The sequence below is a fragment of the Anopheles coustani genome, chromosome 3, assembly GCF_943734705.1.
Source record: "Anopheles coustani chromosome 3, idAnoCousDA_361_x.2, whole genome shotgun sequence".
Taxonomy (NCBI): Eukaryota; Metazoa; Arthropoda; class Insecta; order Diptera; family Culicidae; genus Anopheles; species Anopheles coustani.
In genome coordinates this window covers 12,301,115-12,327,996 of record NC_071288.1, presented here as the reverse complement: position 1 = coordinate 12,327,996, position 26,882 = coordinate 12,301,115, and the positions used below count along the sequence as shown (strand labels likewise).

General features: G+C 42.8%; 1 protein-coding gene across 3 annotated transcripts in view; it reads left to right on the top strand.

Annotated features, from left to right (window-relative positions):
- Positions 1 to 14,046, top strand: part of LOC131259724 (steroid hormone receptor ERR2) — a 33,533-nt gene extending 19,487 nt beyond the window's left edge. For 2 of the 3 annotated variants that reach the window (XM_058261298.1, XM_058261297.1), the window contains exons 2-5: positions 9,714 to 10,017; positions 10,085 to 10,842; positions 11,310 to 11,482; positions 11,571 to 14,046. In XM_058261298.1, the coding sequence (XP_058117281.1) occupies positions 9,714 to 10,017; positions 10,085 to 10,842; positions 11,310 to 11,482; positions 11,571 to 11,733 (1,398 nt within the window). In that variant the 3' untranslated portion in view covers positions 11,734 to 14,046. Of the gene's footprint in view, positions 1 to 9,248; positions 9,393 to 9,713; positions 10,018 to 10,084; positions 10,843 to 11,309; positions 11,483 to 11,570 lie in introns of all 3 variants that reach the window. The other variant, XM_058261299.1, reaches the window with a different exon arrangement.
- Positions 14,047 to 26,882: the final 12,836 nt, after the last annotated feature.

Sequence of the window (26,882 nt, the reverse complement as noted above, 5' to 3'; positions counted from 1 at the left end):
GCATCGATCGTGTTTCAGCCGCGCCGTGGTGTTGTTCTAACCTTTGCGGTAGGGTAGCGGGAGGGGGGAGTGGGGGGGGGGGGGACTCTAGTGGTATTTTGTAAGTTATCGTTATTTTGTCACGGTTTGCGTTTTTCCCCGTTTTTTTTTATAAGATCGTTTTTGCCCAATGAATGGGAAAGGTGGTACCGAGCCTTTGGCTTCTTGTGGTGGTGCTATAAAAAATGAGAGAGGAATAAAAAGAATTGAATGATTGATGATGGGATTTAGGGTTCCGAAAATGATATATGGAGATAAACTTACGGAAAATTGGTATGTAATTTGAATTGCAGCTTTCAATAAATGCCGTTTCAAGGCGAAAGAAGAAAATTATGTTACTTAGTAGTTAAATTGCAAAGACAGCAAAGTGATTTTGTTTAACGTAATCATAAACATCGCGTTATGTTCAATTATGTTTTTTTTTGTCGGGCACATCGAGTTTTTGCTGAGGCACACGGGATATATATGTTTTACCTCTCCCTTGTCTATTCTCTGTGTTGATTTAAAAGTCGATTCCCTAGACTAAATTAATCCGGCACATCATTGAAGATGTCAATCATAAACACGTTCTGTTGGGATGGTTGTATAGCTGCGAACGTGTTGCCGTGTTTTTCCTGGCTTTTGCTTTTGGGTTGTGCTCTTTTTGCTCTAACATATACGTTTATCCATTTACCGTTTGGTCGATCAATCGACAGAGTTTGTACAGTTTAAGCGCGTGTAATTTTTTTTTTGTTATTCTGAATGTGTGTGGAAAAGCATTTCGCAGATGACTTTTTTCTTTCATTGCATTGACACGTGCTTGTGTATTTTTTTTTTTCTCCAAAGAATCAATATTTGTACGACACGCATAACACCTTTTCAAACGAGCAGTTTATATCAATGCTACCAGAGTTGGGACAAAAACACTACCTTTCCCAACAATCGGTTCGAATTGAAGTCTACAATAAGTTTAAAAATTACCATCTGGAAATTTATGTTTTTCCTGATTGTTAATGATGTTCCAGTGTTGGTAGTTCATGAATTGTAAAATATATGTGAAAATGTAAAAATTGCACCTTGAACATGATCATTGTATGTATCTTTTCCAGTGAGATCAAACATGTTTCATAGAAGCAGATAAATTGCCCATAAGAAAATGTCTTAACATTTGCTTGTGTACGGTACCCCCAAAACCTCGACGATTCGAGTCAACAAAACATATTTCCTTCGAACCCTTAGCCTGCGGATAGGAGTGGTAGGAAGTTGTAAAAAAAACATCATCTTGCTCGCTCCTCCTTGTTTTTGTTTTGCTGACGATTTTTTTGCAGGAATTAAAAAACGGATAAGAATGTAACAAATTACGGAACATTTATTCGTCTATACTCATCGGTGGATAGTTTTCCATTGGGGGGGCGTGTGGAGAAGGAACACCGCTGTCGAAAGACAAGCCTTTGAGTAATGGTCGTTTGAAGTGGCGGAGGAGATATGCACGTGCGTCCGAGTCCACCGCCGATGCACGTAACGAATCGTTCAAATGGCCGTACTTAACGTCCGAACCACTCAGAATGACCAAACCGAGCCAAAAACCGTAGGCTGAGCACCGTGCGCAAACATTATGTTCCGGGGGCACAGGCGGAAAGACAACCAGCAGCGATCGTAAGCGGTTTGTTTTATGTGGTTACGCCATTTTTTTTTCTCCTCCCATATTCAATTTTAGCTGATGGCAGTTTATTACCGCAGGTCTTTTTTTATTCTGTGTAAAAGATTGTGGCGTGTGCGCACGGATTTTGTGCACCATTACAGATTGCGAAGTCGATTGCAGACACTTTGTAGAAGGATCTGGCCACGAAGAGTTCAAGTGTCATTATTCCGTCATTTTTTCGTTGAACATTTTATCTTTTATAATTTATTTTTCAATTCCCTTCCAAATGTCCGGTTTCTACCCCATTTTGTATGCGATGAGGTTCATGTTTTATTGTGCAATTTTATGTTCGTGCAGCACTTATCAACGCATCTCCCGATGCAAACCTCTCTATATAAACTAGCTTATTTTGGTTGAAAGGTGAGTTTTAACGATACTTCTTACGTGCGCTCAAAACCCCGCGCCAACCTCCTCGCTGATTGAGCTTAGCTTCGTAAAAGTTGCTTTAAAATCTATCGCTTCCTCTCGCAAGCTGACAGATGGGTGTTCAAATCGTACCTCTTGCTGGGACTAGGTCTTCTACTTGCAAGCGTCCATTGGCAGCAAGGCATTCGGACGAAGGCTTGCCTTGAGTCGGAGTCGCTCTTCCCGGTAGAATATATTTTTTCCTCCCCGTAAAGATTGGTTTTATGCATTTTTAATTTAATTATCACTACCTTCGTGATTCGCACCGTATCGCTTCGGCTCGATCTTGCGGAGAAGGATCGCCCTGGCGACCATGGTCCGGATGGAAAGGCGCGTGTGTATTTTGGAAAGATTTATGACAACCGATAGCATATTCGCAGCGACTCCCCTTCTCGGCGTTTTGACGAGGAGTTGACAGGGTTGGGACTCGTAAACTGCCAAAGCCAAAGGATTCGCGCATGCTTTCCGTGATTTGTTTGGGGCTTTTTCGCGTCATAACGGAGCTTCGAGCTAATCGCGGACATTAAAATGAACCAACCGCTGGAACATACACACACACACACACACACACACACACACACACACACACACACACACAGCAGGGATTGCAGTTTACCATCGAATGCGAGAACTAATCAATTTTGCCAGCACTCAGCTGTCAATTAGAAGTAGAAGCCTTGCCCGCGCGGACGGAGCTGTGTAAAAAAAAAACTAACAACTAAACCCCTGAGAGCTTTTTGTTTCGTTAAAGATGCTGTCAAGTGTGATCGTAATCTCCGGCTACTGTTTAGAGGGAGTGCCACGGACACAAAAAAGAGCATGTGGATGTTGTTCCCCGAAAACCTGAGGTTTCTTTTTTCGTGAAGCACATTCCGCTGATATATTTGAGCTCACATAATTAACATTACTGGGAAAACTTTGTCTATTTCTATGTTTCTATCTTTTTGCATGCGTTGTGTTTGCTGTCTTTCGAAAATAACATAAATTTGACGTTCCGTTAATGTTGGGAATCCGTTCTTAATTTTTGTTTAGATTTAAATGTAAATTAAACGAAAAGTGTTAAATCCGTTAAAAAAGCACACAGAAATAATGCAAAAAGTTGAATAGCGCACCACAATATTCTTCTCCGTTGAAATGTTTTTTTTATATTCCTTCCTGCAATGAATTGGATTATACTAATTTACTTTCAATTTGTATAATTTTTTATGTCGTTTATAAAACCCTAGTATTGCTTGGAAGTGTGTTTTTGTTTAACATTTTTCCTTTATTGTTTTCTTTCATTAAACTATTTTTTTTTCCGTTAAGTAAGATACACTGTTTTCAGGGCCAGTTTGTTCGCATCAAGCTGCTCTTTGCTAGTAGTAGGCAGTGAATTGCACGCGCAAGGTTTTTGTTTGGCATCGTTAGGAACCAGTTTGGGTTTGTTAAGTTTAACTTTGCCGTTATCGGTAGCAACATTGGCGCGACAACAACGCGACCTTTTCTCGTCGCACCAATGTTGCTACCGATAACGGCAAAGTTAAACTTGACAAGCCCAAAGTGCTTCCTAACGAAACCAAACAAAAACCGTGCGCGTGCAATTGACTGCCTACTACCAACAAAGAGCAGCTTGATGTCGACGAATTGGCCCTGAAAACAGTGTAAAGTAATTTGTTGTTTTCTTTATGTGAGAAAATTCTAAGTATAAATAAATAAATCCTTGTTATTTCATCGGTTAAAACTGACCCTCATTTTCTGCAATGTGTTTTTAGCCTTCGCTGGTAACTAACTAACACTTCCACACTCCGGAATGGAAGTCGAATGTTGTCAAACAACCATCCGGAAATTATTTCCGCTTCCCGGCAGCTGATAGCGGTATATTTATATGCACTCCGCAACCGTCCATTGAGCTGCAGCAACCATTGCGCAATGCACTGACGATGGTCAGACCAGCTTGGAAGGAAAGTTGCACCCGGAGTCACAGGCGGTAAGTGTGCGTGTTCGACCGACTCGAAAGATGACGTGTCATCCGCACATTTTAGCCCGAATAATGATGCGCTCAGTCAGTCGTTCGATTGCGTTTTGCATGCGGCGTCGGCGTGAGTATGTTTTCGTCTTTGAACCATCGCGATGTTTACGACTTTTCCGCCTCCTTTCCCAACCGATCACTTTCTTGACCTTCTCCCGGCGGCTTTGTTTTCGAGTGCTGATAGTGGCGCGACCCATTATCATCGTCATGCGAAACCGGTGTGGCCCTTTCGCCGCTGGCATCATCGCGCATAATGCTTATGCTACTTTTTGCTCCAATCTAAGCCACCGTTCGACCCTTGGGAAAGAATAGGTGAGTAGGAAGGGAGGGTGTGATCTAGCATGGTCCGGTTGCAATCGCTGAGAATTAAGTGATCTTTCGCCGAGATCAAAATTAGCCCGCAGCGTTGGGGGCGCTGGGATCGCTTTAGTTTATTTATTTCTAACCTAAATGTTCTCCTTCTTCGGTTTGTCTTAAAATGGTTTGTTTTTCATTTTTAGAAATAAAACATCTCACCAAACATTTTTGACCACCGGGATGCTGCACCCTTGCCCACGATTCAAGATGGCCGCACCAGCACAGCAAACTTTCGGGCGGCTTTAATTCGCCGTCGACGACGCACCGATGCCGCTGTGTTGGTGTTGGTTGCCATTCAAGAGCAGCGCTAGTTTGCCTTGAACTTGACCGTGGAACGCGAGAGAGGCTTTTACTATTATTGAAGCCGCCTTCCCCGCGCCTTCACACGCCATAACCGACCGACCCACTAATAGTGGCGAACGCGAAAGGGGAAGGAAGGAAAGAAGATCGAAACGGCGAGACACGAACGACCATTACCCAGCCGGCCATGTACAGTTGGCGTACGATGCATTAGATACCTCTCTTCCTCTTTATGGCCGTGGTGCTCTCTCGGTGCTACGTTCCTTCGTGCCGGTGCCAGACAAAAAGGGAAAGGAGGGGAAGAGGGGGGCGAGTCGAGCCGTCGTTACAAGCCACCAATTTCTTCGCCATGTTCTTCCGTGCTTCTCCGTCACTGGCGCGGGCATCCTCTCACTTTCAGGAAGCTGACTGTTGTTGTGACTGGAACGAACAGCAATCCGCTTCACCGGATTATTACGAAACCGAATCGAAGGAACGAAACTCGCGCCACCCGCCACCCACCAGCACACCACCCCTTCGTGGAACGTTGTTTCGCGGTAGTCGACGCGAAAATAGTGAAGAACAAGAAACGTGTGTTGCGAGAAGGAATGGAGGAAAAAAACACATCCTCCACAAAACTCCATCTTCCCCGGCGCTAATTGCTTTTGAATGATTACTGGCTGGCCTGGTTGGCTGGTGTTTGTGGTGTTGGTTGTTTCTGGTACAACCCCGGAGTGTGTTGGTTGCGGGCGTAATGTTGGCTGATTTTTTTCTGCCCTTCACACGTGCCGTCCCGCTCACTTTTCGATCGATCGAGACAAACTCCTTTGGCCAGAAGAGTTGCTTCTTCGGAAAAGTATTTTGGCATTATGCCCAATGGAAACGGACTGTTTGTGGCAGAACACTTGTAAAGCAAACACACTTTTGGGGGGTTTTAAGTACACGAGTTTTTGAGTGCAAATTATTACTGAACTTTTATTCTCTGCCCGTTCATAATTTTACTACCTCAGTTGTGAATCCATTTCTCTTCCATTTGTGCGCGTGCTAGTTTGATTGAAACGGTGTACAAAATTATTGGATTTCCTTTCAAAGTTCTAATTCGAGGCTTTTTATTTTACTTCGTCACACACCAATGAATTCAGATCGCTAAGAACGTTCACGTTCACTTTCAACCCACCTCATGCGGATCCTCGGAAGGGCTGGGTTTTTGTGGGATCGAAAAGTAAAAGTGGCCCTCGGTGGTTTACTTCACGGGATTAAAGGCTCGTGTTTTGCCAGCTGCCAATCAAGTGGAGAACTCTTGAATCAATTTTAGACTAAAAGAATTCTCCCGAATTTATGGCGAGATGCCGAACAACGTAGCTGAAAGGATAAGAAGGCTGCAGGTTCGATTTTTAATTTCCGGTTGTGATCGGGGTGAGGATTAAGCAAAAAATAAGCTTTTTTTCCCCTTCTTCCGCGAACCCGTCATGCTTGAAAGGGTTTGATTTTTACCAAATTTTAAATGAGCTGCATTGACCACCGGTTGAAGCAGAGCTAATTTTCGGTTGCATGCTGCGTTAAATTAATAAACCACCGATCACCGATGGTGCCACTTTTTTTTTTTTGTTTCGATTCGCCATTTTTTCGCCGACAGCCACTCGAACGGCAACCGTTTTCCTTCGCTTATTTTTGGTTTTTTTTTTGTTGATGCAGACAATTTTAACGCCTATCGAGAAACCAATGTTCCCCCGAAGCCTCCAATCATTCGTATTCAATCGAGTCCGCTCCCGGCGACGACCGGCAATCAAGAATCCCCCCGCGATCCGTGGGCGAAAATTACCATTTTACCTACTACTTTTCCGCTGTACTAGTGTTTCGCGTGAGGGGGTTGCGTGCCTTTTTTTGGCTTTCCAACCGGCAAAAAATAGGCTTCAACCGCAAAGGGGGGGATGATTTCGGTGGAAGAGGATGAAATAAAATAAAATTAACGCTTCCTCTACGCACCACCGGTTGCAGCAACTGCACAATGCTCTAATGATGACTCTGCTGACGGTGGACGATGATGGTGCATTAACATCATCGGTACCGGCGTTGCGAGGGACGGGAGGGAAGTGCACCGAATAGCCTCTGTGTGTGTGTGTGTGTGAGGTCATTGCACAGTGTCAAGGTTTTCACCCCAAAATAATACTCCCCGTTCAACGATGATGTAGGATGAAGTCTGCCTGGTGGAACGGTGGGAGAAGAAGGGGGAGATTGCCCAAAAAAAAAACCAAGAGCAAGTAACAAAACGAAATCTGCATCAAACTGCAGCTCATTACACGCTTCTCTCCTCCATAGTTTGGGGATCGATTAATGGGAATCCATGAAGGAGGATTTTTTTTGACCCGTGGTTTTGGTTTTGGGCGAATCCCCCCGAGCGTGCAGTTCTATCATTGTGGCCCACGAGATGTTCCAGCTGGTGGTTAGAGGGGGAAAGGATTACCTGCCGATGGGGGAGGGGGGCTTCCAGTGGAAATGATTATTGTAATTGGGGAACACAGGACAGGAGATTATTCGACTCGATGCATTGCACGTGTAAAGTGGTGGGGCGGTGGAGCACGATGAGGAGGAGAATAGGTGGTGGTAGTGGCAGGAGCCGGAACCTGTGCGGTCCACCGGGACGCGGAACGAATCGCAGTAAATCCATCAATCAATTGTGCATTAAGCGTGTCCCGTGCGCGCTCGTTTCGGCTTGATGTTGGTGGTGTTCCGTTGTCCAGTCTGGTCCGCCAAAAAACCAACGACAAAGCCATCTTTAACCTATCCCACCGATTCGTCTCCCCCCTTCGGGCAGGCAGCGCGGTGCCCAATTTTCGAGGCCGCAAAGTGGAGGCCGAAAATTGCACGAAATTGACTAGCGTGAAGCCGGGTGCACTTTTCGGCATTCACCCCCCGAAAGCCTTTTCTGCGGAACGGATCCGAAAGGTGCTTAACGAGAGAACAATTCCTGTACGACGGGGTTTGCAGTGGAAACGATCGAAGCAGGGAGCAGGGAAAAATTAGCAAAACAAAAAATAATGCTAGAATTAATTATGGACCATTTTTACCCGGTAGAGGGATATTGTTTCGATGCAGGGAGCGTCTGGTTTTGCAGCTGACCTTCCCCCAAACCTGCTAGCAGAAGTGCAATTAAGTACGGCTTAGCGGTAGTGCATTGTTGAACCGGGAAGGAGGCTCTCATCCGGTTGGAATTATCGAGCTCCTGGTTCTTCGATACGCTCGCTCGCTCGCCCGTTCGCAAGCAATCGACGATAAGTGCACCCCCTCTGGGAATAGCTTCGATTAAACAACGAGCTTAAAATTGAGCCACTATCGGCTTAGTGAAGGTTCTGATTGCTTTCGTTGGTTATAAGTAAACTTCCTTCTTTTGAAGGCTTGTGAGTGCAACACAGCAGTAATCCATGTTGGAATTCTATCTTATTAAATAGTTTTTATTCCGAAAAGCGTCTATATTAAGCCTGATTTTTCCATAATTGAAAACTATTGAAGAATATAAGTCGCAGTTCGCTCTGGCAGTATTTAAAAACATAAATTACTAGCTTGACGCCCCGGCGATGTCCGATGAAGAAGGGGTTGAGAAAAGAATTAGGGTTTTAATTCTTTACTTGAGAGCTATGTTTTAATTGAATAGTTACAATTACGGTATATTTAAAATGGTGGATATTTCAGTGATATCCCCGTGTTGTATGAGTTTGGTGGCATATTTTCTTGACATATGTGTGCATGTTTGTTTAGTTTGTGATAGGAAAACTGAGTTTTTATCAAAACATAGTCATTAAACAAATCTTCATCGACGTCTGCAGTGCTTAAACTTCATGTGTGGAAAGTTTCAGAAGCGACAGTTCAGTATTGATCGAGTTTTTTGTATACACAAAACTCCATACATAAAAAAAGCTAAAATATGTAATAGCTGGGTTCAAAAACATAAATTATGAAAAATTATGACAATGGGTCCAAAAAGCACCGGCAATCGGAAATTGTTTTTTTTTCTGAAGGACCAAGAAGCAGCTGAATTTTTGCCTTTCGATGATGTTTGATGTGTGGTTAAGTTTCCTTTCAAAACAAAATGTTCCAACCGAGGGCATTATGCACGAACTATTCAGCAGGCAAACACTCCTCCTATCTCCCGTAAAATGTTTGTTCACTTTTGTTTGCCTTCAGTTTCATCACTTTTCTCGCATTTTCGCTGGAGAAAATGTTCGCCTGCACTATTTTTTTATAAGCTATGTTAACATATGATTTGGAGCATTCAAACGGAACGAGTTTTGTTTGCTTCTGAAAGGAAGTCGTGCAATTATTGATTTTAAGTTTTGCTAATTGGGAAAGGCAAACCACCTCACCCTCCCTTACCTCCGGGATTGTGTTTGTCTTGGAAGCGTTCGCTCGTTGGCTGTGTTGCTTACCCGATGTTGCTGACAGTTCACGTTTACCACTTCGGTTTCGGTTCCGTTTTTGCAGGTGTCCCTGATGGAAAGCGATAGCACGCCCGCAAGGATCAAGCAGGAACTGATTGAAACGTCGTGCTGCAGCCCGTCGCCATCGTCCGCCGGCAGCAGCCTCTCCCAGATCAACCTGCTGTATGGCAATGCACCCAGTGGCAAGGTAACTTTAAGCCGAGAGAAATGCCTTCCCGAGCCCCATCGCAAGCTGGTTGGCAAGGGTGCTAAAGCTTTTATTACGCTTTGCTGAGGCGTGGAAGAATCAAGATTCGATTGCTCATTAAAAATCGCCAAAACCGATATGCCATTTCATTCAAGTTAAGGACCAACCATTTCACAGCAAGCATGCACCACGTTTTGTTACCCACATCAACACATCCCATAGCTGTTGACCACTGTTCAATGTTTAAGTTGATTTCGTTTATTCACAAATACAATTTCACTTTACATTCGGACATAACAAATGTATTTTCTCTTCTTGCAGATGGATTTCAAATGCAGCAACAACAATAACGAGACGACGCAACTGACGGAGCTGCACGGCAGTGGCAGCGGACACAGCCCGAGCAACGTCAAACCACAGTCACCCGGATCGCCGGACCGACAGTTCTGCAGCTCCACCACCTCCGCAATCGGCGACTTTGGCAGCGATGGCACCAACAACGACACGATCAAGGAGGAGATCCCACGGCGGCTCTGTCTGGTGTGCGGTGACGTTGCGAGCGGATTTCACTACGGCGTCGCGAGCTGCGAGGCGTGTAAGGCATTTTTCAAACGGACCATTCAAGGTAGGTAGGAGCGCAAGGAGAGAGGAGGAAGAAGGTTCGATTCTATTCCGTTCGAAACGTTCCGCAGGAAACATTGAGTACACGTGCCCTGCGAGCAACGACTGCGAGATCAACAAGCGGCGGAGGAAAGCGTGCCAGGCGTGCCGGTTCCGCAAGTGTCTGCTGATGGGCATGCTCAAGGAGGGCGTCCGGTTGGACCGGGTACGGGGCGGCCGCCAGAAGTACCGGCGCAATCCGTCCGCCAACACGTACCAGATGCAGCTGGTCCAGTCGAACCCGATGTACACGCCCCAGACGCTGGAGGACATCAAGATCCTGGAAGTATTAGCCTCGTTCGAGCCCGACCCACTCTCGATCGGCAACTGTGGCGATCTGATGAACGGCAGCACGGGCGAGGAGCGAAGCGCTGGCGGTGCCACGCAGTCGCCCAACGGTGCCAACACCGTGGCAACTTCCTCCTCGTCCTCGAGCAGCAGCACCAGCAATAGCAGCAACAGCAGTGCGTCCGGGGCGACAGCGGCCGCCGATTCCGGGGTCGAGCGAATGACGGTGGGCGGGGACGCGCAAGAGATACTGAGCGTGCTGAGTGATATTTACGATAAGGAGCTGGTCGGTGTGATCGGCTGGGCGAAACAGATACCGGGCTTCACCGATCTGCCGCTCAACGACCAGATGCGCCTGCTGCAGGTGAGCTGGGCCGAGCTGCTCACGCTGATGCTCGCCTTCCGTTCGATCCCGTTCGATGGACGGCTCTACTTCGCCACCGACTTTTGGCTCGACGAGCGATCGGCAAAGGAGTGTGGCGCCCTCGATCTCTACAACCATGTAAGTTAATACTATAAATCTACGAAGAGAATTATATCATAGGCTGTTCTTCCTAAATTTCAAATATGATAAATACAAAATTTTCTAGTGTAACCCTCTCGCGGCAATACAAAACCCCTCGATTAGTGTACTCGAAGGTTCGATTAGAAGTAGCCTTTGAAAAGGAACAGTGGTAAATTATTTTTCTATTTATTGTAGAAAAATGTATCTGACAAAAAATGATAAAAAAAACTATTCTTTGTGAGTGAAGGATAGCTTCGTTTGAGAAATCTACGATTGCCGGATATGTCTTTTTTTTCGACAAACATGTGCAAATAGACAACGCGAAAAATGGCAGATTTTGAAACTTTTCGATGTGTTCTTTTGTTGTTCGAATTCTATGACTAAAACTGACTAACCCTGAGTGTTGAATAAGTAACAATTTTATTTAATTCTGTTCCATTTGTTACGATTTGTTTTACCGACAGCTCGCACAAATCACCCAACGATTGGAAAAGATCTCGGCCACCAAGGAGGAATACTATCTGCTAAAGGCCCTGTCGCTCTCAAATTGTGATATCAGACTGGACAACTACAATGCGCTCAAAAAGATCCGTGACTCGATACTGTACGCACTCAATGACTGTGTGCTGCTTTTAAGGTAAAGTGTTGTTTTTACCATCCGCAATTAGCAGAGAGGGAATTGCACATTTTCAATCGCTTCCTATCGTTGTTCTTTCCCCCTTCAGGCAACATCAGGCTGTATCGCACCAGCAGCAGCTGCTTTTACTGCTGCCATCACTCCGGCAGGCGGACTTCATCATCCGTAAGTTCTGGACGAACGTGCATATCGAGGGCAACGTGACGATGAACAAGCTGTTCGTCGAAATGCTCGAGTCGGTATCGCGATAGAGAGGTACGATTGTTGGCGGGGAGCTCCGTCCCGACCCGGAGAGGACTTCTAAGGACGATATCGAGGATACTGGCCCGATTGTTGGCCTATTTTTTAATTGCTCGGAAGTGCGCGGTGAGAGACAAAAAGCGATACAGCAGACGATTAGCAAACCCCTACAGCTGCATTACTACTTTAAAGCTAAATCTGACTATGATTTCGTGGATTATGGTTACCGGAGCGTTATTCGAATTGTTTACGTAGTTTTAAGGTATCTGTTTTTTTTATCTTGTGTAGTACAATCGTGTCGCGTTTTTATTTCAAACCACCGTCGCGCATTCTTGCTCCTCGGACAATCTTTTGTGTAAAATTTTAAATGCTTTTCGTCGTTGCATCTAAATTGACGATGTTTAGATTTTGTTTCTCCTCACTGTGCTCCGTATTTGCATATAGGTTACCGTAGTCCGATAGTTCGTAGTGCTTCTCTAGCCTGTTGTCCCAACCCATTTATTAGGAGTCAATTTCAAAGTTAAGCATTCTGTAATTAGTGCCGTGTCGGTAGAACTATGAATTGGCAAGAGGCAGTTAAAAACCTCATTTCTTTAAACCAATAGTGAAAAGGCTAACATTGCCTTTAAATGTTTGCTACCTTACGGCAAGGTAGAAACGAAAGTTTCGTTTTGTCCTTGTTGCATTACTTCTTCATAAACAAATTGTCCAATTTCCGTTGTCTTTTATAACAGTACTACTGTAGCGATCTACACCGTTTAAAGACCTCCATTCGAGTGGGGTTATTTTTTTGAAACCTTTTCTATTCAAAGTAAGACTTACATGCAAGCGTAGACGATGGTTCGTTTTTGTGTTTTCGAAATCGATAAAAGCAATCCGTTCGACGCTCGATGCGCTGGACGAACATTCACACAATTTGCAATATCTTTACCCTGTAGGACACTAGTGTGTAAGTGCGATTGTAATTTATGCGCCGATATAAATGTCATGGATGGTGGGTGATGGTGACGTTCATATTCTACTTTCTTTCCGGTTTCTTACAATTTTAATTCATTATCTTTACGACTTACCGTTTTTTTTCTAAGGCAATAATGTATAAGTAGTGTCGGCTAGTGATTCAGTTTAAGCATAACAAAAGTTACTGTCGTACTGAAAGAGTAATTTGTCGAAATGCTTCACTTCAAGTCCAGGCTACATTAAACATCGTAGTCGTGTGCGCAAAATTCGGATGTTAATATTTTGGTCAATATTATATCCATCATAAAAATAGTAAAGCCTAATTGTGTTATGATTATTTTTTTCTTTTTGATTCGGACATTGGTAGTATCCGCTTGGAGTATAAAGCATCTTCGAAGTGGTAGCGGTCGCTAATAAACTTGCTGATCGAAAAATACTGAATCTCGGTCGGGTTAGGTTGCAAAAAGCCAACGGTAAAAAGTTTGTTGAGCACAGTTTTATGAACTTTCATGACAAGTACAACCCCACATACGCATAACCTTTCAATGAGCGAACCTGCACTGCGTGTTACGTTTCATTACATGTTTTTGAAACTGTTGTGAATGCATGTGCATAGTTTATTGCCCAATAATGGCAGTATCATAATGTAGGTGGCGCAAAGACCGACCGGAAGCAGACAAAGACAAGATCGAAGAACGGAGAGTAGAGAAAGAGTGGCATGCAGTAATCATGCATCAACACAGGTAAAAAAGTAAGAGAAATAACAAACAAATTGAGTGCAGTGGTTGATTCACATAGGTCTTTAAATCTTAAAATATATCTATATATCTATATACATCTATTTCGCAACCAGCTGAGATGTAAAGGCACCATTTAACATAGTTGAACCGTTAATTTCGTTGCGTGGTTAGTTTTTATTCTTTCGAAGACTCTGCTCTGATGGTGTAAAGAAAGCAGAAACCTCCCTTAGCTCTAGCATGAGAGCCTGCCCCCTGCGCAACCACAGAGGTAACGTTAAAGATGTAAGACATTTATTAAACCTTTTAGACAAGAGATGAAAATTAGAAATAATTTGCAATAAGCGCAAGCAAAACAAACAAGAAGTGGAAAATATTTTTCGCGGATCGTGAACCTGCGGTGTACAGAGATGAGAAAATATTGACGGTAGTGGTTAGGAAATGCTAGCAATAGAGTTTGAAACTTTCCGGACTATGCGGAAAGCGGACAGATTGTCTCAGGGATTGCACTGGTGCCGGTGGGTTGTTGTTTTGTGGATCGTTAGAGAGAGAAAAAAAAACAGAAGTCAGTAGGAGTGCGCGTAAGAGACCGGTAGACAGCCAGACGGAGAGTGGCCGGGATCAGAACGAGAAGGGAGGAATGAAAAACGCATGGAAGTAAAAAACAAAAACAGAAATACATCCGAGCACTATTTGCTAATACCGACTCAAATAATTTTGGCGTTTCATTCCGGTCCGGGTCATTGCTTTCGCCGAATAATTTTGCGCGTTCGTACGTTTCGTTTCTTGCTTGGGCGGGCAATAGATGACCATGTAAATGATCGATACAGAATGAGGTTGCATGAATTCATCGGAACACAGCCCTTGGGAAATTACTCCCAACGGGCTCATACATTCCGTCACCATTCCCTGCATGCAAAGATATAAACAAAAACAAATCTCCAACATCTATTTGCTTGTTTTTTCGCAGCTGATGCCTAACGAGTGGTTGGTTGGTTTAACGACCTCTTCGGTAAACGTTGTTCCGGTGGCTTCTGGGGTCCTTCGAGGAAATAGTCATGGCACGTGTTTATGGTTAGTTTTTCTTTCCGCTTGCCATGAAGCTGGTCACAGATGGCACGAACGGTACACCAGCCATGGCCAAGCGTTCTGTCGAAAGACATTTGCCGTTATTGACGCAAATCAGACATGTAACATTCATGCATAGTGTTACGAGAAAGTGAGTCGACAAGATAGTTGCAGGTAGGTAGAGTTCACTTCGTGGCAAGTAAAGCAGAAAGGTTGTCCAGCGTACCGTAGGTGACTATCACTATCTACGAGAAAACCTTCGTGAATGTTGGCCAATCGGTTGACTTTAAATTGTTATATTTGGAATTGCATTTTTTTTTTTGCTGGAAACGTAAACTAGACTACTTCAGAAAAGCTTACCTCTCGTTTGGCTGGAGATACAAGATGTCTTTAATATAATTTTTCCCATTTTGCAATGTAACGAATCAGAATGCAAAACACTGATGTTTCGTCTAATTTAAGGTCAACCTGGGCTGCATCGTTAAGCATCAAATCCTTGGAAGCGTTGGAGCCGAACGGAGCCTCCGATTGGAGGCATTCGAAAGGTAAGGAATTGTTTTTTGTTTTGTTATTCTTCTAACTCTATCAAAACATCAAACCTGGAAACCCGTTTCGCGGGGATGATAAACAAAACCGGAGTCAGTTATTTTTAGCATCCCTGCGCAACATTGGGCGTAACAAAAGCACACTATGGAAGCCCTATGCAACAATGATTGGAAATGGAAACCCTCAATTCCATTTGGAAACAAGTTGAAGTCAAGTCAAATTTACAACTCGAAAGTAGAACGGGACCTCCCGTTTCTATACCGATTTTTGGTGAAAACCGATTCATCGATCCGTATTCATGTCAGTTTACTGAACAGCACATGTTGACGTGTTCTGGATCTGCATCCTGGACTTCTAGATTCCGTCTCAACAAACATGTCGATGAAAATAAAACCGTACACAAAGTTGTCAATAAACACTCCATTAAATTGCATCCTTGCACGTGCATAGTGGAACGTTGAAGTCGTTAGTGATGCGGTAAGGCGGAAACTGCAACCAGAGTGTTGGTCATGTAGAAGTAATTTGAATTTAGATTGGTTCATTAGGAATTCATACTATCACCCATTAACACCTGAAAGCGTTCAAAGTACTCTTAACCGGGTCCAGAATGCACCGCATCCTGCCAGACAGGCGGGGGTTCACAACGGACTACAAGTGTGTTTCGCTTTAAATGAAAAATCGTCCATATTCAACTTTTTGTTTAATCATCCTTCAAATTGTAATATTAAATGTGTCCGAAAGTGTCAAAGTTATCGCTGCTCATACGAAACCCGTGCCGAATGGAACATTCCGAGGTGAGCATAAATTCGTTGTCCGACCCAACAAATCCCGCCGGTTGGCATAAATCAAAGAGTATATTCGGCAGGGTGTATCTTCTCGTCGGGTATAAATATTCATTGCCCGTTTCTATGGGTCGATCGGGATTCAGTTTAAATGTAGTCGGAATTCGCCTGTGTCGCCCCTTCGCAACGAGTTGTGGAAAATCCCATTCAAGCATTTTCAATTTGTTCCAGATTTGTCTGGCACTTTTCACCCGTCGAAAATCGTTCGGAAAAGTAATAAGTAAACCACTCAGGATTGGCGTATTTACATATTTCTCCATTGCCACCCTCCCCTTTGCTTAACCTTGCGGGTGATGTTCAGATGGTGAACAACGTTTTATCTTTTACATAGGATGTAGTCAATTCGTAAATTATTCCAATGGTGTACCTTAAGTGTGATAGTGGATTATAAACTCGATTTTGAATTTATTTCTGATTCTGCCTGTATGAACTTATTATTTTGTGTTGAAAACATATTTATACCTTATCTTTGGAAATATTTTATTCTAAATCTATGCTAACAAATCTCTTTGCAACGATCTGTTCGATATAGAAATGTTTCCAAGAAACAAGCATAATTACAAAAAATAACATCATTTTGGTTCAATTGATTTGAATGCTTAGTTGATAATAATTTTCGCATCTTTTCTTACATTTAATACTGTCAATTAGAAGTAATGTTTGTTGTATAAAGATGTTTCCGGTGCATATGAATATGAAAAAGTTTCCAAAAAGGGTTTATTCCGGAATCTTGTGGGTAAATCTTAAATACCGCCGGTTTCCGGTATTTTCCCATGACGTGAATAATGCATTATATGGCATTTTGCATAAAGTTGGGTTTATCTGCAGTTCAAAGGTTGCTCAGGTAAATGTTCTAGATTGCACACCGGTGAACACAGTGCATATAGTATGGTTGCAGATGTCATCCGGAACAATTTTTTATTAAAATAGTTAAGATATTCGCAAATGAAGAGACGCTCGAATGGGATTTACATTCCTGCTAACAGATGTGGGTGTTTGATGTGAGCATAAGGACAACCAGGTGCTTGGAGTGCCCAAAGTCATGCCATGAAAAGTTATTCACACAGTACGTTACAATGTAGCGATGTGTGGGAAAAGGAAAGTGGTGACCGCCTGCACGTGTCATGAGAAGTGTCACTAAAAACAGTTAAAGTGGTAACTTTATTACCATTTTTTGTTTTATTTTTATTTTTCTGTCTCAACTGTAAGCCCAAGTAGTTCCATAGAACTCCCGCCAATAACGAGAGCTACTCGTGGGAGAATCAACCATCCGAAGCGGTTGTTAGTGCCATGGAAAAGAGGCACCACAAGCACCTTCGCTTGCTATTGCCAACCCACCAAGGTTTCCTTGCATGCAGGAGCTTCTGTCGAGATCACTTGATGCCGCCTACATTGACTAATACCTTCAAGCACTGCTCCGAGGCTGCTGTCTTCAGACTGTCGCAAAAGTCGCTGTCGAGTAGGCTTTGCACGCCTGGCAAGGGATGGAAATCTTTGCTCGCTGCTGTCAACGGCAGTCACTAGCACTTGTTTGGGGTTAAAGCTTACTTTGTTCGCGACCGTTTGAATAACGAAACTCTAGGATGAGTGTTTTTCGAAGAAATTGTCACATATAGAAGCTTTGTTTCTCATCGCAACAATAACCACAATAGTTCAAAGCGTGCATTCGAAATGATCTAGATTAAATGGAATGAAATAGCGAGCGGCTTAAAATGAGAAATAAATGTCATTGAAGGCTTTTCATGCCTTCGATAAAGCCTTTGATGTAATCAGCTATGAAACAATAGATCTCTGTTGAAGGGATGTTGCCATAGCACACCGTATAATTATTGCACAAAAAGAAAGTTCGCTTAAGCGAAGCTTAATGCGCTTAATTAAAGTTCTGTTGATATAAAATGGTAATCAATACACTTTGTCCAAGTGCTATAGAACTAAGGGCAATAATTACGTCTTAATTCTTTGAGGATATTGAGTTGGATGTCTTGTTCTTCTTCTTGTCTGGCCCACTCACCAATCGTTCCTCAGAATACTCGGTCCATGGCAGTAGGTCTCCATCGTCGCCCTCTGCCCCCTCATCCACCGATCTCGCTGGGCTCCTCGTCGTTTCGTGCTGGACCAGCGACCCGGTGAACCCCTTCTTGGTGGGGCATAAGTCCGGCATCCTCATGCCATGCCCTAACCAACGGATCCTTTCGGCTTTCGACACCGTCAGAATGTCCGGCTCGTCATACAGCTCAGCTAGCTCGTGGTTCATCTATGACGCAGACTACGAACTCGTTGGCGCCCTCCGTGAGCAAAGAGGACGATCCCGTAGAGGTATTATCCGGTATCATCAGCGTGCGGTGTATTGAACACTTTTTGCGTGGGAGAAAACTCGTTGGATGTGTTTATATAAATATCACATAATATGCAACCATCACCGGAGCATGAACGTCCATTTTCGACATGTTAGGCGAACCTTTATCCTTCTAAAACTCTGAAAACTATTATACCTATACCTACACAAGCTTGAGATGGCGTCAAATCGCCTCAAAGGGGGCTGTATTAAGTGGTCTTGTAGTAACCGGACAATCTTTGCTTGGGCTTTCAATGTTTTATCAAACGTTTTTGGTTGGGCGTGATGTACTGTAAGTGAATGTCAAGGCAAATTTATTACTTTAAAAATAAAATTTAAGAGGAAATTAATTTTCTAATAAATTTGGCACAATTTTAACCTTATAATTATAGCATTACATGAATCATAACATCTCAATACATGTTTGAACTTGTGCAAAACATTGAAGAAATGATGCACTAGGGCTGCTCATCTAAGCTTGTTAAAATAATACAAAAACAAGAGGCTCATACAACGTTCATACCAGTTTTCCCTGGGCTTAATGGGTGCGAATTGATTTTTGCACGTTTAATGCTTTCCACTGCATTCAATGTTGATCGCTTGATGTTTACGTTCCATGTTTACGCCACATGTAATCTTTCTTCGAGCTTTTTAGAAACTGCTTCGGTAGTAAACAGACAGATGCATAGTCTCTTACAACAAATTACCACAGTCAGCGATACCGAAAACCTCGCTCCGCAACCTGATGTAACAACATCTACACCTCTGTTCAGCACCAAAATGCCAGACAACAACACGCAACGCAGAGTTCCGGCACCCAATGCACCCGTTGAAAGCGAACATGAACATGCAGCACCCAGACATCCGCCCAAGACCTTCGCTGCAATCACGGCAGCATGTAAAGGCAAATTAGCATTTTAATACGCTCCTCTTAAACCCCAACCCTAGACCGATGCCTGCCGTGCCGATCGAAGATGGCGATGACCGGACTTGGCCGCTTGGGAAAAGGCTCTCACAAGTATCAGCATACTCGTGCCGCAGAACGACAATGAGTCGTTTTCCGTTCGCAGGGATGCCGTTGCTGCAGTGCCGATTAGTGCTGCTGGGAATGGAAATTCCTGCGGGCATTCGAAAAAGCGCGCACTGCTAGCTAGTTTACCTTTTTGTGTACCCAATCCAGCGTTGGAATCGATGCATTACTGGAATTGAAATAAGTTTTACTAGCAGCTGAGAAATCGTAAGGTTTTGAAAGAACTGAAAAAGCATGTAATTGCATGCTTTAAGCCAGATTGATATCATAGTTTTGATTTTACAATCGACCACTTTCATTAGTTTAACACACATATACTTTGCGTATATTAATCCCTTTTAATAGCCCACTTAGCCAGGGTTCCATTTGTTGATGAATTTAGAGTTACATTGCAATCATTTTTGTGATTCTAGTATAGTTTGTTTAAAATTTATTCTTTTTCTACGGTTTTTAATTTTCAACACGTGATATAATTTTTCGCAAACAATTGTATAGAATTTATAAATATGCTTGCGCCCTTTAAATCAACATAAAATTTATGGAAAAACCATATCCTTTGAAATAATACGTATTTTAAAAAAAAATTAAATGAAATAACTTACTATTTCCAGCGTAAATGCTACAGGCGAATCCATTACTCAAAACTTTCGTAGATCCCGGCCGATAATGGAATGCAATCGCCATGATAACTAGAAACTGCCGAAAAGCTTATGGCGAGCTGGTGGCAAATATTAGCCGTAACAATGTTGTAATTAAAATCGATCCATTGACTGCCCGGAAAACCCATTATGCTGATCGTGCGGTTTCCTTACGGTCCGCTTGCTGGAAGTTGTTTCTTTAGCCATGTTTTTGTCGTACGATGAATCGTGGGCGGCGATCGAGAAACCATTTGCAATTACGTTCGATAAGGATTTGGCCGCATGGATGGAACTTTAAGGGTGGGAGGCATGGGCGTTAGGTTGTGTTCAACACAAAAGACGTCGATTGATTAAATTTATTATATTTTCCATTGACTTTTTCGGCCGAATGCTCAGCTCAGCGCTCGTTCGAATGTGATGTTTCTTTCAAACGGTCGTTCTTGGGCATTTGAAGCCCAGTATTTCCCTCTACCCCGTGGTAGCATTCCGCGGAGAACAAACGAAGATAAAATGAATCTTACCGGCGCGTGGCAACCGTCCCAAGGACCGAAAAAGCTTCCAAATCCGAACCGTTCCGGTCTTGGAGTGTGGTATCGATGCAAAAGCGTAACGATAAATTAGCACCATTTGGGACACCACGGTTTGTGCTAGTGTGCACTCGACTTTTGTGTGTGTGTGTGTTTCCAGGAGGGTTCATGTAAGAAGGGATTCACCAGCGAGGGGTTTGGTAGTTCGTTGTGGCGCCATCCGGTCGACGCCATCTGGCCCGAGGTGTTAATCTCGTTGGGCCACAAATGTGATTTCGCTCTGATTTCACACGAAAGACTCTGGGCTGTGTTTGAACTGTTATCGATTCAACAGCTGTCGTCCAGAAACGTTCGGCGAAACGCAAGACGACCGCGTGCTGTAGAGTGCCCTAAGTAATACGGACGACGTACTGCGGTCAATGTTCCTTTTTTTTCTCCCGAAACGTGTGTTGACACAACGCTCGAAAGTGAGAAACAGTAGGAAGAGTGCGGTTGAAGAAAAGACATTGAAGCAAAGACCTGGAGAAGGGTTTTGCAGAAGATGGACGCACGATATTGGTTCCTTCTGTGAAATTGAAATTTTTCCAGCACTGTTTGGTTATTCCGCTCGTTGATGTTGGAATTTCCCTAGTGATGCCTGAGCTTGAAATTACAGAAAATTCTTGACACAGTTTTAAAAAGATTTATTACAGTACATCATGGAAAACTCAAATACACATACTTTATTGTACATTATGAAAAACTCAAATATTTATGAAACATCATAAATTTTCACGTACGCCAATTTTAATTGCTGAAAATTGATCAATTTTATATTTTACCTGTGTTTTTTATTGTGTACACTAAAAACTCAACCAATACTAAACCGTCCAGAAGTTGATGTATGTCAAGATGTATTCATCATATGTTATAGAGGGAATCAATGAACTATCAATCATTTAAAATATGCTACAATTATAACTATTACATTAAATATCTCAAAACCACTAAATCTCATAAAAAAGAAAGTTACATCAAGAACGGGATTTCGACCAATGCTTCCTGGGAGCGTTTCAAATAAAGTTTTGTCGGAAAAAGTGGATGCATAACTGTTGGATAAGCATTACCACATAACCCTCAAGTAAAAAGTAAAATCATAACTCTTTTCTTCACCCCTTCGAGCCCCACCGAGGCGTCATGCTATTGAGTAAATACAGCATTTCCCGGATTTTTATTCCAAAGTCCCATCAAAACACTAACAAGTTTCAGGTTTCATCTGACAAGTTGCGCTCTATCATGGCAACAACGCATCATCGATGGCATGGCAACATTACCGTTCTACAAACCAACATTCAATATCTAACATGCTTCACTTGCACTTGTTAGTTAGACTTTGGAATAAAAAGCCGGAAAATGCTGTAATTCAATGCTACAAATGACCATGCGCCTCCATCGAGCAGGAAATTACATCTTATCCGTAATGAGTTTAAAATTTAACTCCTTTGAAATTGAAACTTAAACCAAAAATAAAATATGTTCGTATTTTACATTTTCTCCTTGGTTAATTTAATTAATGAAGCAAACCATCCGATGCTTAAATTCGTTTATTTCAAAATAAAGGCCCTAATGCGCATCCATCTCTTCAGGTAGTACATCCGGATCTCCATTACCGGTCACTGCACTGCGATGGGTATATTCCGCGGCGTGAATAAAATTTCCGTTGGGAATATTACGACCCTTTTTTGTTTCGCTTATCCCATTTTGGCCTAACTTGGCAGCGAAAGTTTGTGTTTGTCTGGAGCGGTGTTCCTTTTTTCTTGTAGTTTTTCTCCGAAAATCTCCGCAAGCAGCGAAGAATTTCAGCGATAAACTGCGCTGGTGCGTGATCTCATGGCCATGATTAAGCTGGCATTTGGCTGGGAAGTAAACGTTCTATCAAAACTCAAGAATTTTAATTCACGTAAAACTTAATCTCTTCGCTGGTACCATTCCCGAATAAAGAGATGGACCCGAATAGAGAGAAACTTTCTCGGTACGCATCAAATACAATACATTGAAATTAACTGCCAATCCGATTTCTTTGATGCTACTGCTGCAAAAACCTCTCAGTTGGACTGCTAAACAATGGCCGATACAAATCGCCAGATCATTCAACAAAAGTTACTGGCCGGAGTTAGCTCGAAACGCCAACCGACTGTTTGTATGGATGTGCTTTTTTATTTCACTTGCCAGAAGAATGAACATGCCAAATCGTTGAGGTGATTAATTAGCATGCCGGGAAAACTCATTTATCATATCGATCGCGTATCGTGTTTCAGCCGGCTAGCAGAAGCTTTAAGAGTCCGAAATAATGTTCTTGGGAGGGCTTTAAATAAATTGAACTTATGGACATTGTTTCACTAATCTTTTACAATCCAAATTATGTTTCACCGGTTGCTTTTTTGGAAACTGTTTTGTTGAATGAATTGATTGAAAATAGAATATTTTACCTAAAGTTATATTTTACGAAGAAGCCAAGCAAAACGGGCATTTAAAAAAAAAACACATTTCTATTTTCAACCAAATTACATAGGCGTTGAAAAAACACGTATATGGTAATGCCTTCCACGGAAATCATAATAAAAATTCAGGTGAAACAGCGGCCAACGTTTTCCTGGCCCCGGTTGGCAAATCATTAAACGCCCTACCGGTGGCGTTGTTTTTATTTATGCTCGGCACGGCATTTTAAAACATCATTAGTATTTACAAATGCGAAATTGAATTGAATTTATTTCGCTAGATATTACCGTGCGTACACGGGACTACAAACAAAGTGTGGAGCACGAACAACTACGGCTTATCGAGAACGAAACCCCGCTACCAATTCAAGCCGGGAAAATTATGGAGGGATTAGTGGTGAGAGGGGGAGGTGGGAAACGAGCGATGATTTTGGTCGCTTGTAAACGTCTAGAAGGGCGAAAAAGTTTGTGATGATGAAGCTAGATTCTTCGCGTACTTTTAATTCAATTTTCCATCGCCCATCCAGCGCCGTGGGAAGGATAATGTGCCGCCCGAGGGCCACCGGATCTGATAGCGTCCAATAAAGCAAAACTGCTGTGTTGCTGTATTAACCTTCCCCAAGCCTAGAAGTGCAATAAGTTTTCCTAATAGCGGTTAAAAGAGATTAGAGATTCCGTTTGGAGGGCAAACGGAAAAGCGACAACGGAAAGAATCTCAGCTTCCCTCAAATGCGCGTGAACCCCACACGGTCGTCCTGCAGCGAATGCTTTTAATGTTACTTTTCCATTATGTCGGAACGTTTGTTTCCAACGCTTCACACGGTAAGCCGCGGTCGGTTTCTTTTAATGTTTTTTTGTTTCGCTTGCTCGGTTCTTTTTTTTTTCACCGCCGGAAGCGAAACGTGAACGCAGGAGACCATAAATTGCGTTTACGTTTGGGGGAAAACAACGGGCCCGGAGGTGCGGAACACTCACGAAAATGCCTTTCCTACCGGTTTGCGGTACGAAAACTTTTCCGGCCGGTGGTTTCGGTTCATTCGGGGCACACCGGGTTCACCGGGGTTTGCCAACTCGATTCGGTCGGAGGCCACCGTTTGGTTTAAATGGGTTTCTTTGTTTGGTAGAATTTTCCCGTTTTCTTCACTCCATTCGCTTCAACACACGTGCATCGGTGATGGTTGTCCCTAGTTTCCCCTGAGGGCCAAGCTGCACCTTGCATCAATTTTCATTGCAACCAATCGCGGCCGAACGAGACGGAATACTGGTAGATTTATTCACTTCCTGTCACTTTTCAGCGGTTCAGGTTGAAAGGATAAAGACATACTGTGAATCACTTAAGTACGGAGACAGAGACAGAGAGAGAGAGAGAAACAAGGAGAATAAGGAAGGGAAGAGCTGGCAAAGCGGAAGATCCAACGACGCTTCAACGCGTGAACGGCGGAAGGATGTGCATCATTCGTTGACATAAATTTAATTTTAACCCCTTGAAAACTGCAAAAGCCCGAGGATTGCAGACACAAAGGAACATGGTATGTTGGGAGCTTATATTTCTAACCGTCCCATTATATTGAAAATGTTCGGTTGAAGAAATATGAGTCATTCTGCCCAATCACGGCAAAGCACAATTTCCCAGAAGCCGAACCTATCCTTTTCCCCGACCGATAATCACACATGGGATTGATGCGATGTTTAATGTAACCGTTCACATAGGTTTAAGTTTGTATGAAATGCTTCGTCAAGGCTGCGAAAATAACGGGAACATTTCGGTGGTTCCCCAACCTTCCACTCCAGTCAACAAGCCTTGTTTTAAAAATTCCAAACAGCTAGTTCCTTGCTTTCATCTACAAACATGAAAAAATAGACATTATTTAGATAGGCTTCTTTACTTTATTTAGAAAGGATCTTTTCAACCTCTGTGAAACGGAAAATGATTGAGAAAAGTTTCAAACAGGGAACCATTTTAAAATAAAACCATGAAATTGGACTGCTTTACTGCGGTGGATGCTTTTCATCAAAAAGGATGACCCTAGGGGTCAAGACCTTTTTATTTCCCTCGCGTACGTCTTCCTCAACTCCGTACGTCTTGTTCCATTTTCTTATTCGAGCAACGGTGAGGCTCGAAGTTAACGGGTGGAACCCTTACGTCTTCAAGCCAATTCAATCAACAGTAACCTTTTACAACGGTGCTTTGAAAAAGGTTTCTTTCCAAAGGAAAACTTATATGGCAGAAGTGCTTGATTTTCGCGATTCTTTCAGCAATTGCTATGATTTGATATATTTCTATGGCCAAGTTTCTGTAGGTAGGTATGTTGCACAAAACGCATTGTAAAACTTCTTCACTTTTCATTGAATATATGAGGGAATGTTTTGGGGCAAATGAAATATTACAAAGGTGCAATCTCTTTAAATCTCCCGTGCTCCACCACAACCACATTGGTGACACACGTAATTTGGAGAACCCGCCCTGGCAAACATGGTACCCAGAGTTTGAACCAACCCAACCACCACAACACATGGTGTAACCCACGAAAAAGTGTTGAGAACAGCACCTTACAGAGGCGACATCCGTTCGTTGTTTTTGTGGCTCGTTTTGGAGAGCTTTATGATAATGCTCCCGATGGCGCCAAATGCTTCTCTACTGTTTCGTTGCCGAAGGATGTTTTCGTTTCAGCAGTCGAAAATGGTGAACCACCATTTGTTGTTTTGGGTGGCGAAGCAAATAATGGTTATTTGGCTCATATCTACACGAGAGCTAATGTTGCACTTAAGGGGAGCTGAATTATAAAACGCGTTTGCACTTTCACTTTGCTCGTACTGTTGTTTGCCGCTTTTTTTCGCGAGCATTTAAACGTATTTAAAGCGTGAAAAATAATTATAAAACACCTATTTGATGGAGTGTATATGTTATCCCTTAAAAAAAAACTACATTACTGCGCTGGTACAATTTGAAATATAATTTTATTAATTCAATTTATGTTACTACCCACGGATGAGCCGCGAAATGATTGAGAGTACAGGAACACGACAAGGAAAAACAGGCTATCGATGGCTTCGAAAGTAATGAGACGGGTTGCACTAAATTGATTTTACTTTCCACCCACCAACGTTCACTCACACACACCACTTTCCTTGCGGTTTTCCACTGCAATTGTATTATCGTCTCTCCTCTTCTGATGATCGTCAATGAAAAACACATTAGTGAAAATCATCGTTAATTTTTGCCCACGTATTTTTCCAAAACGCACCAGAGCAAAGATAAGGTTTCTGGTGAAATCGAGCCAGTACAGTAATAATTGTCATTTCATTATCAGATCTGGCTTCGTGGAACGGTGGATCAACTTTTCTCTACACCAAAACGATGCTGACTAGCGGATGTCAGATAAATTTGATCGGTTGTCCAAAGTGTGATACAGAAAAAGCATACTGAATGTTGTTTAATTACATCAACACTTTATTGTGTTGTCCACAAAAATAGGTTTGTCTGGTAACGGTTGGTAAAAACAAATATGCACAGGAAATTTAGTCATCTAGAAGTAAAAGTTAAATTACAATTTACATATTTATACTGATTTTTCTTTATACACATTAGAAAATCAAATGACACAATATGCATAATATAAGTATATATTTCAATCTTCGTGAGTTTTCTTACTCAACGAAATCCGTTGAGAAACATATCACTTAAAGCGTTTAGGGCGTTAAAGTACACTCTGCTCCATCTCTTCAATAGCTCGACCTTCCATCCGGTGGAAAATGGTACAAAACTGAATTATATGTCGCTCAATTTCCTGTCCGGCAGTGAAAGGAATAAAATTGTGCCACGAACATAAACCCGCTCCCCCTCCTTCGGTTGAAATGGGTTTCACGGGCAACAGGAAGCAATATTATTTACCTTCGGCCAACGATATCCTGTGTGTGCGCTGATTGCTGCTGAATGTTATGCTTTATTGTCCACCGGACGCCGGGAGACCGATGGAGGCCGTTACTAGCTATCTGCGCGCCC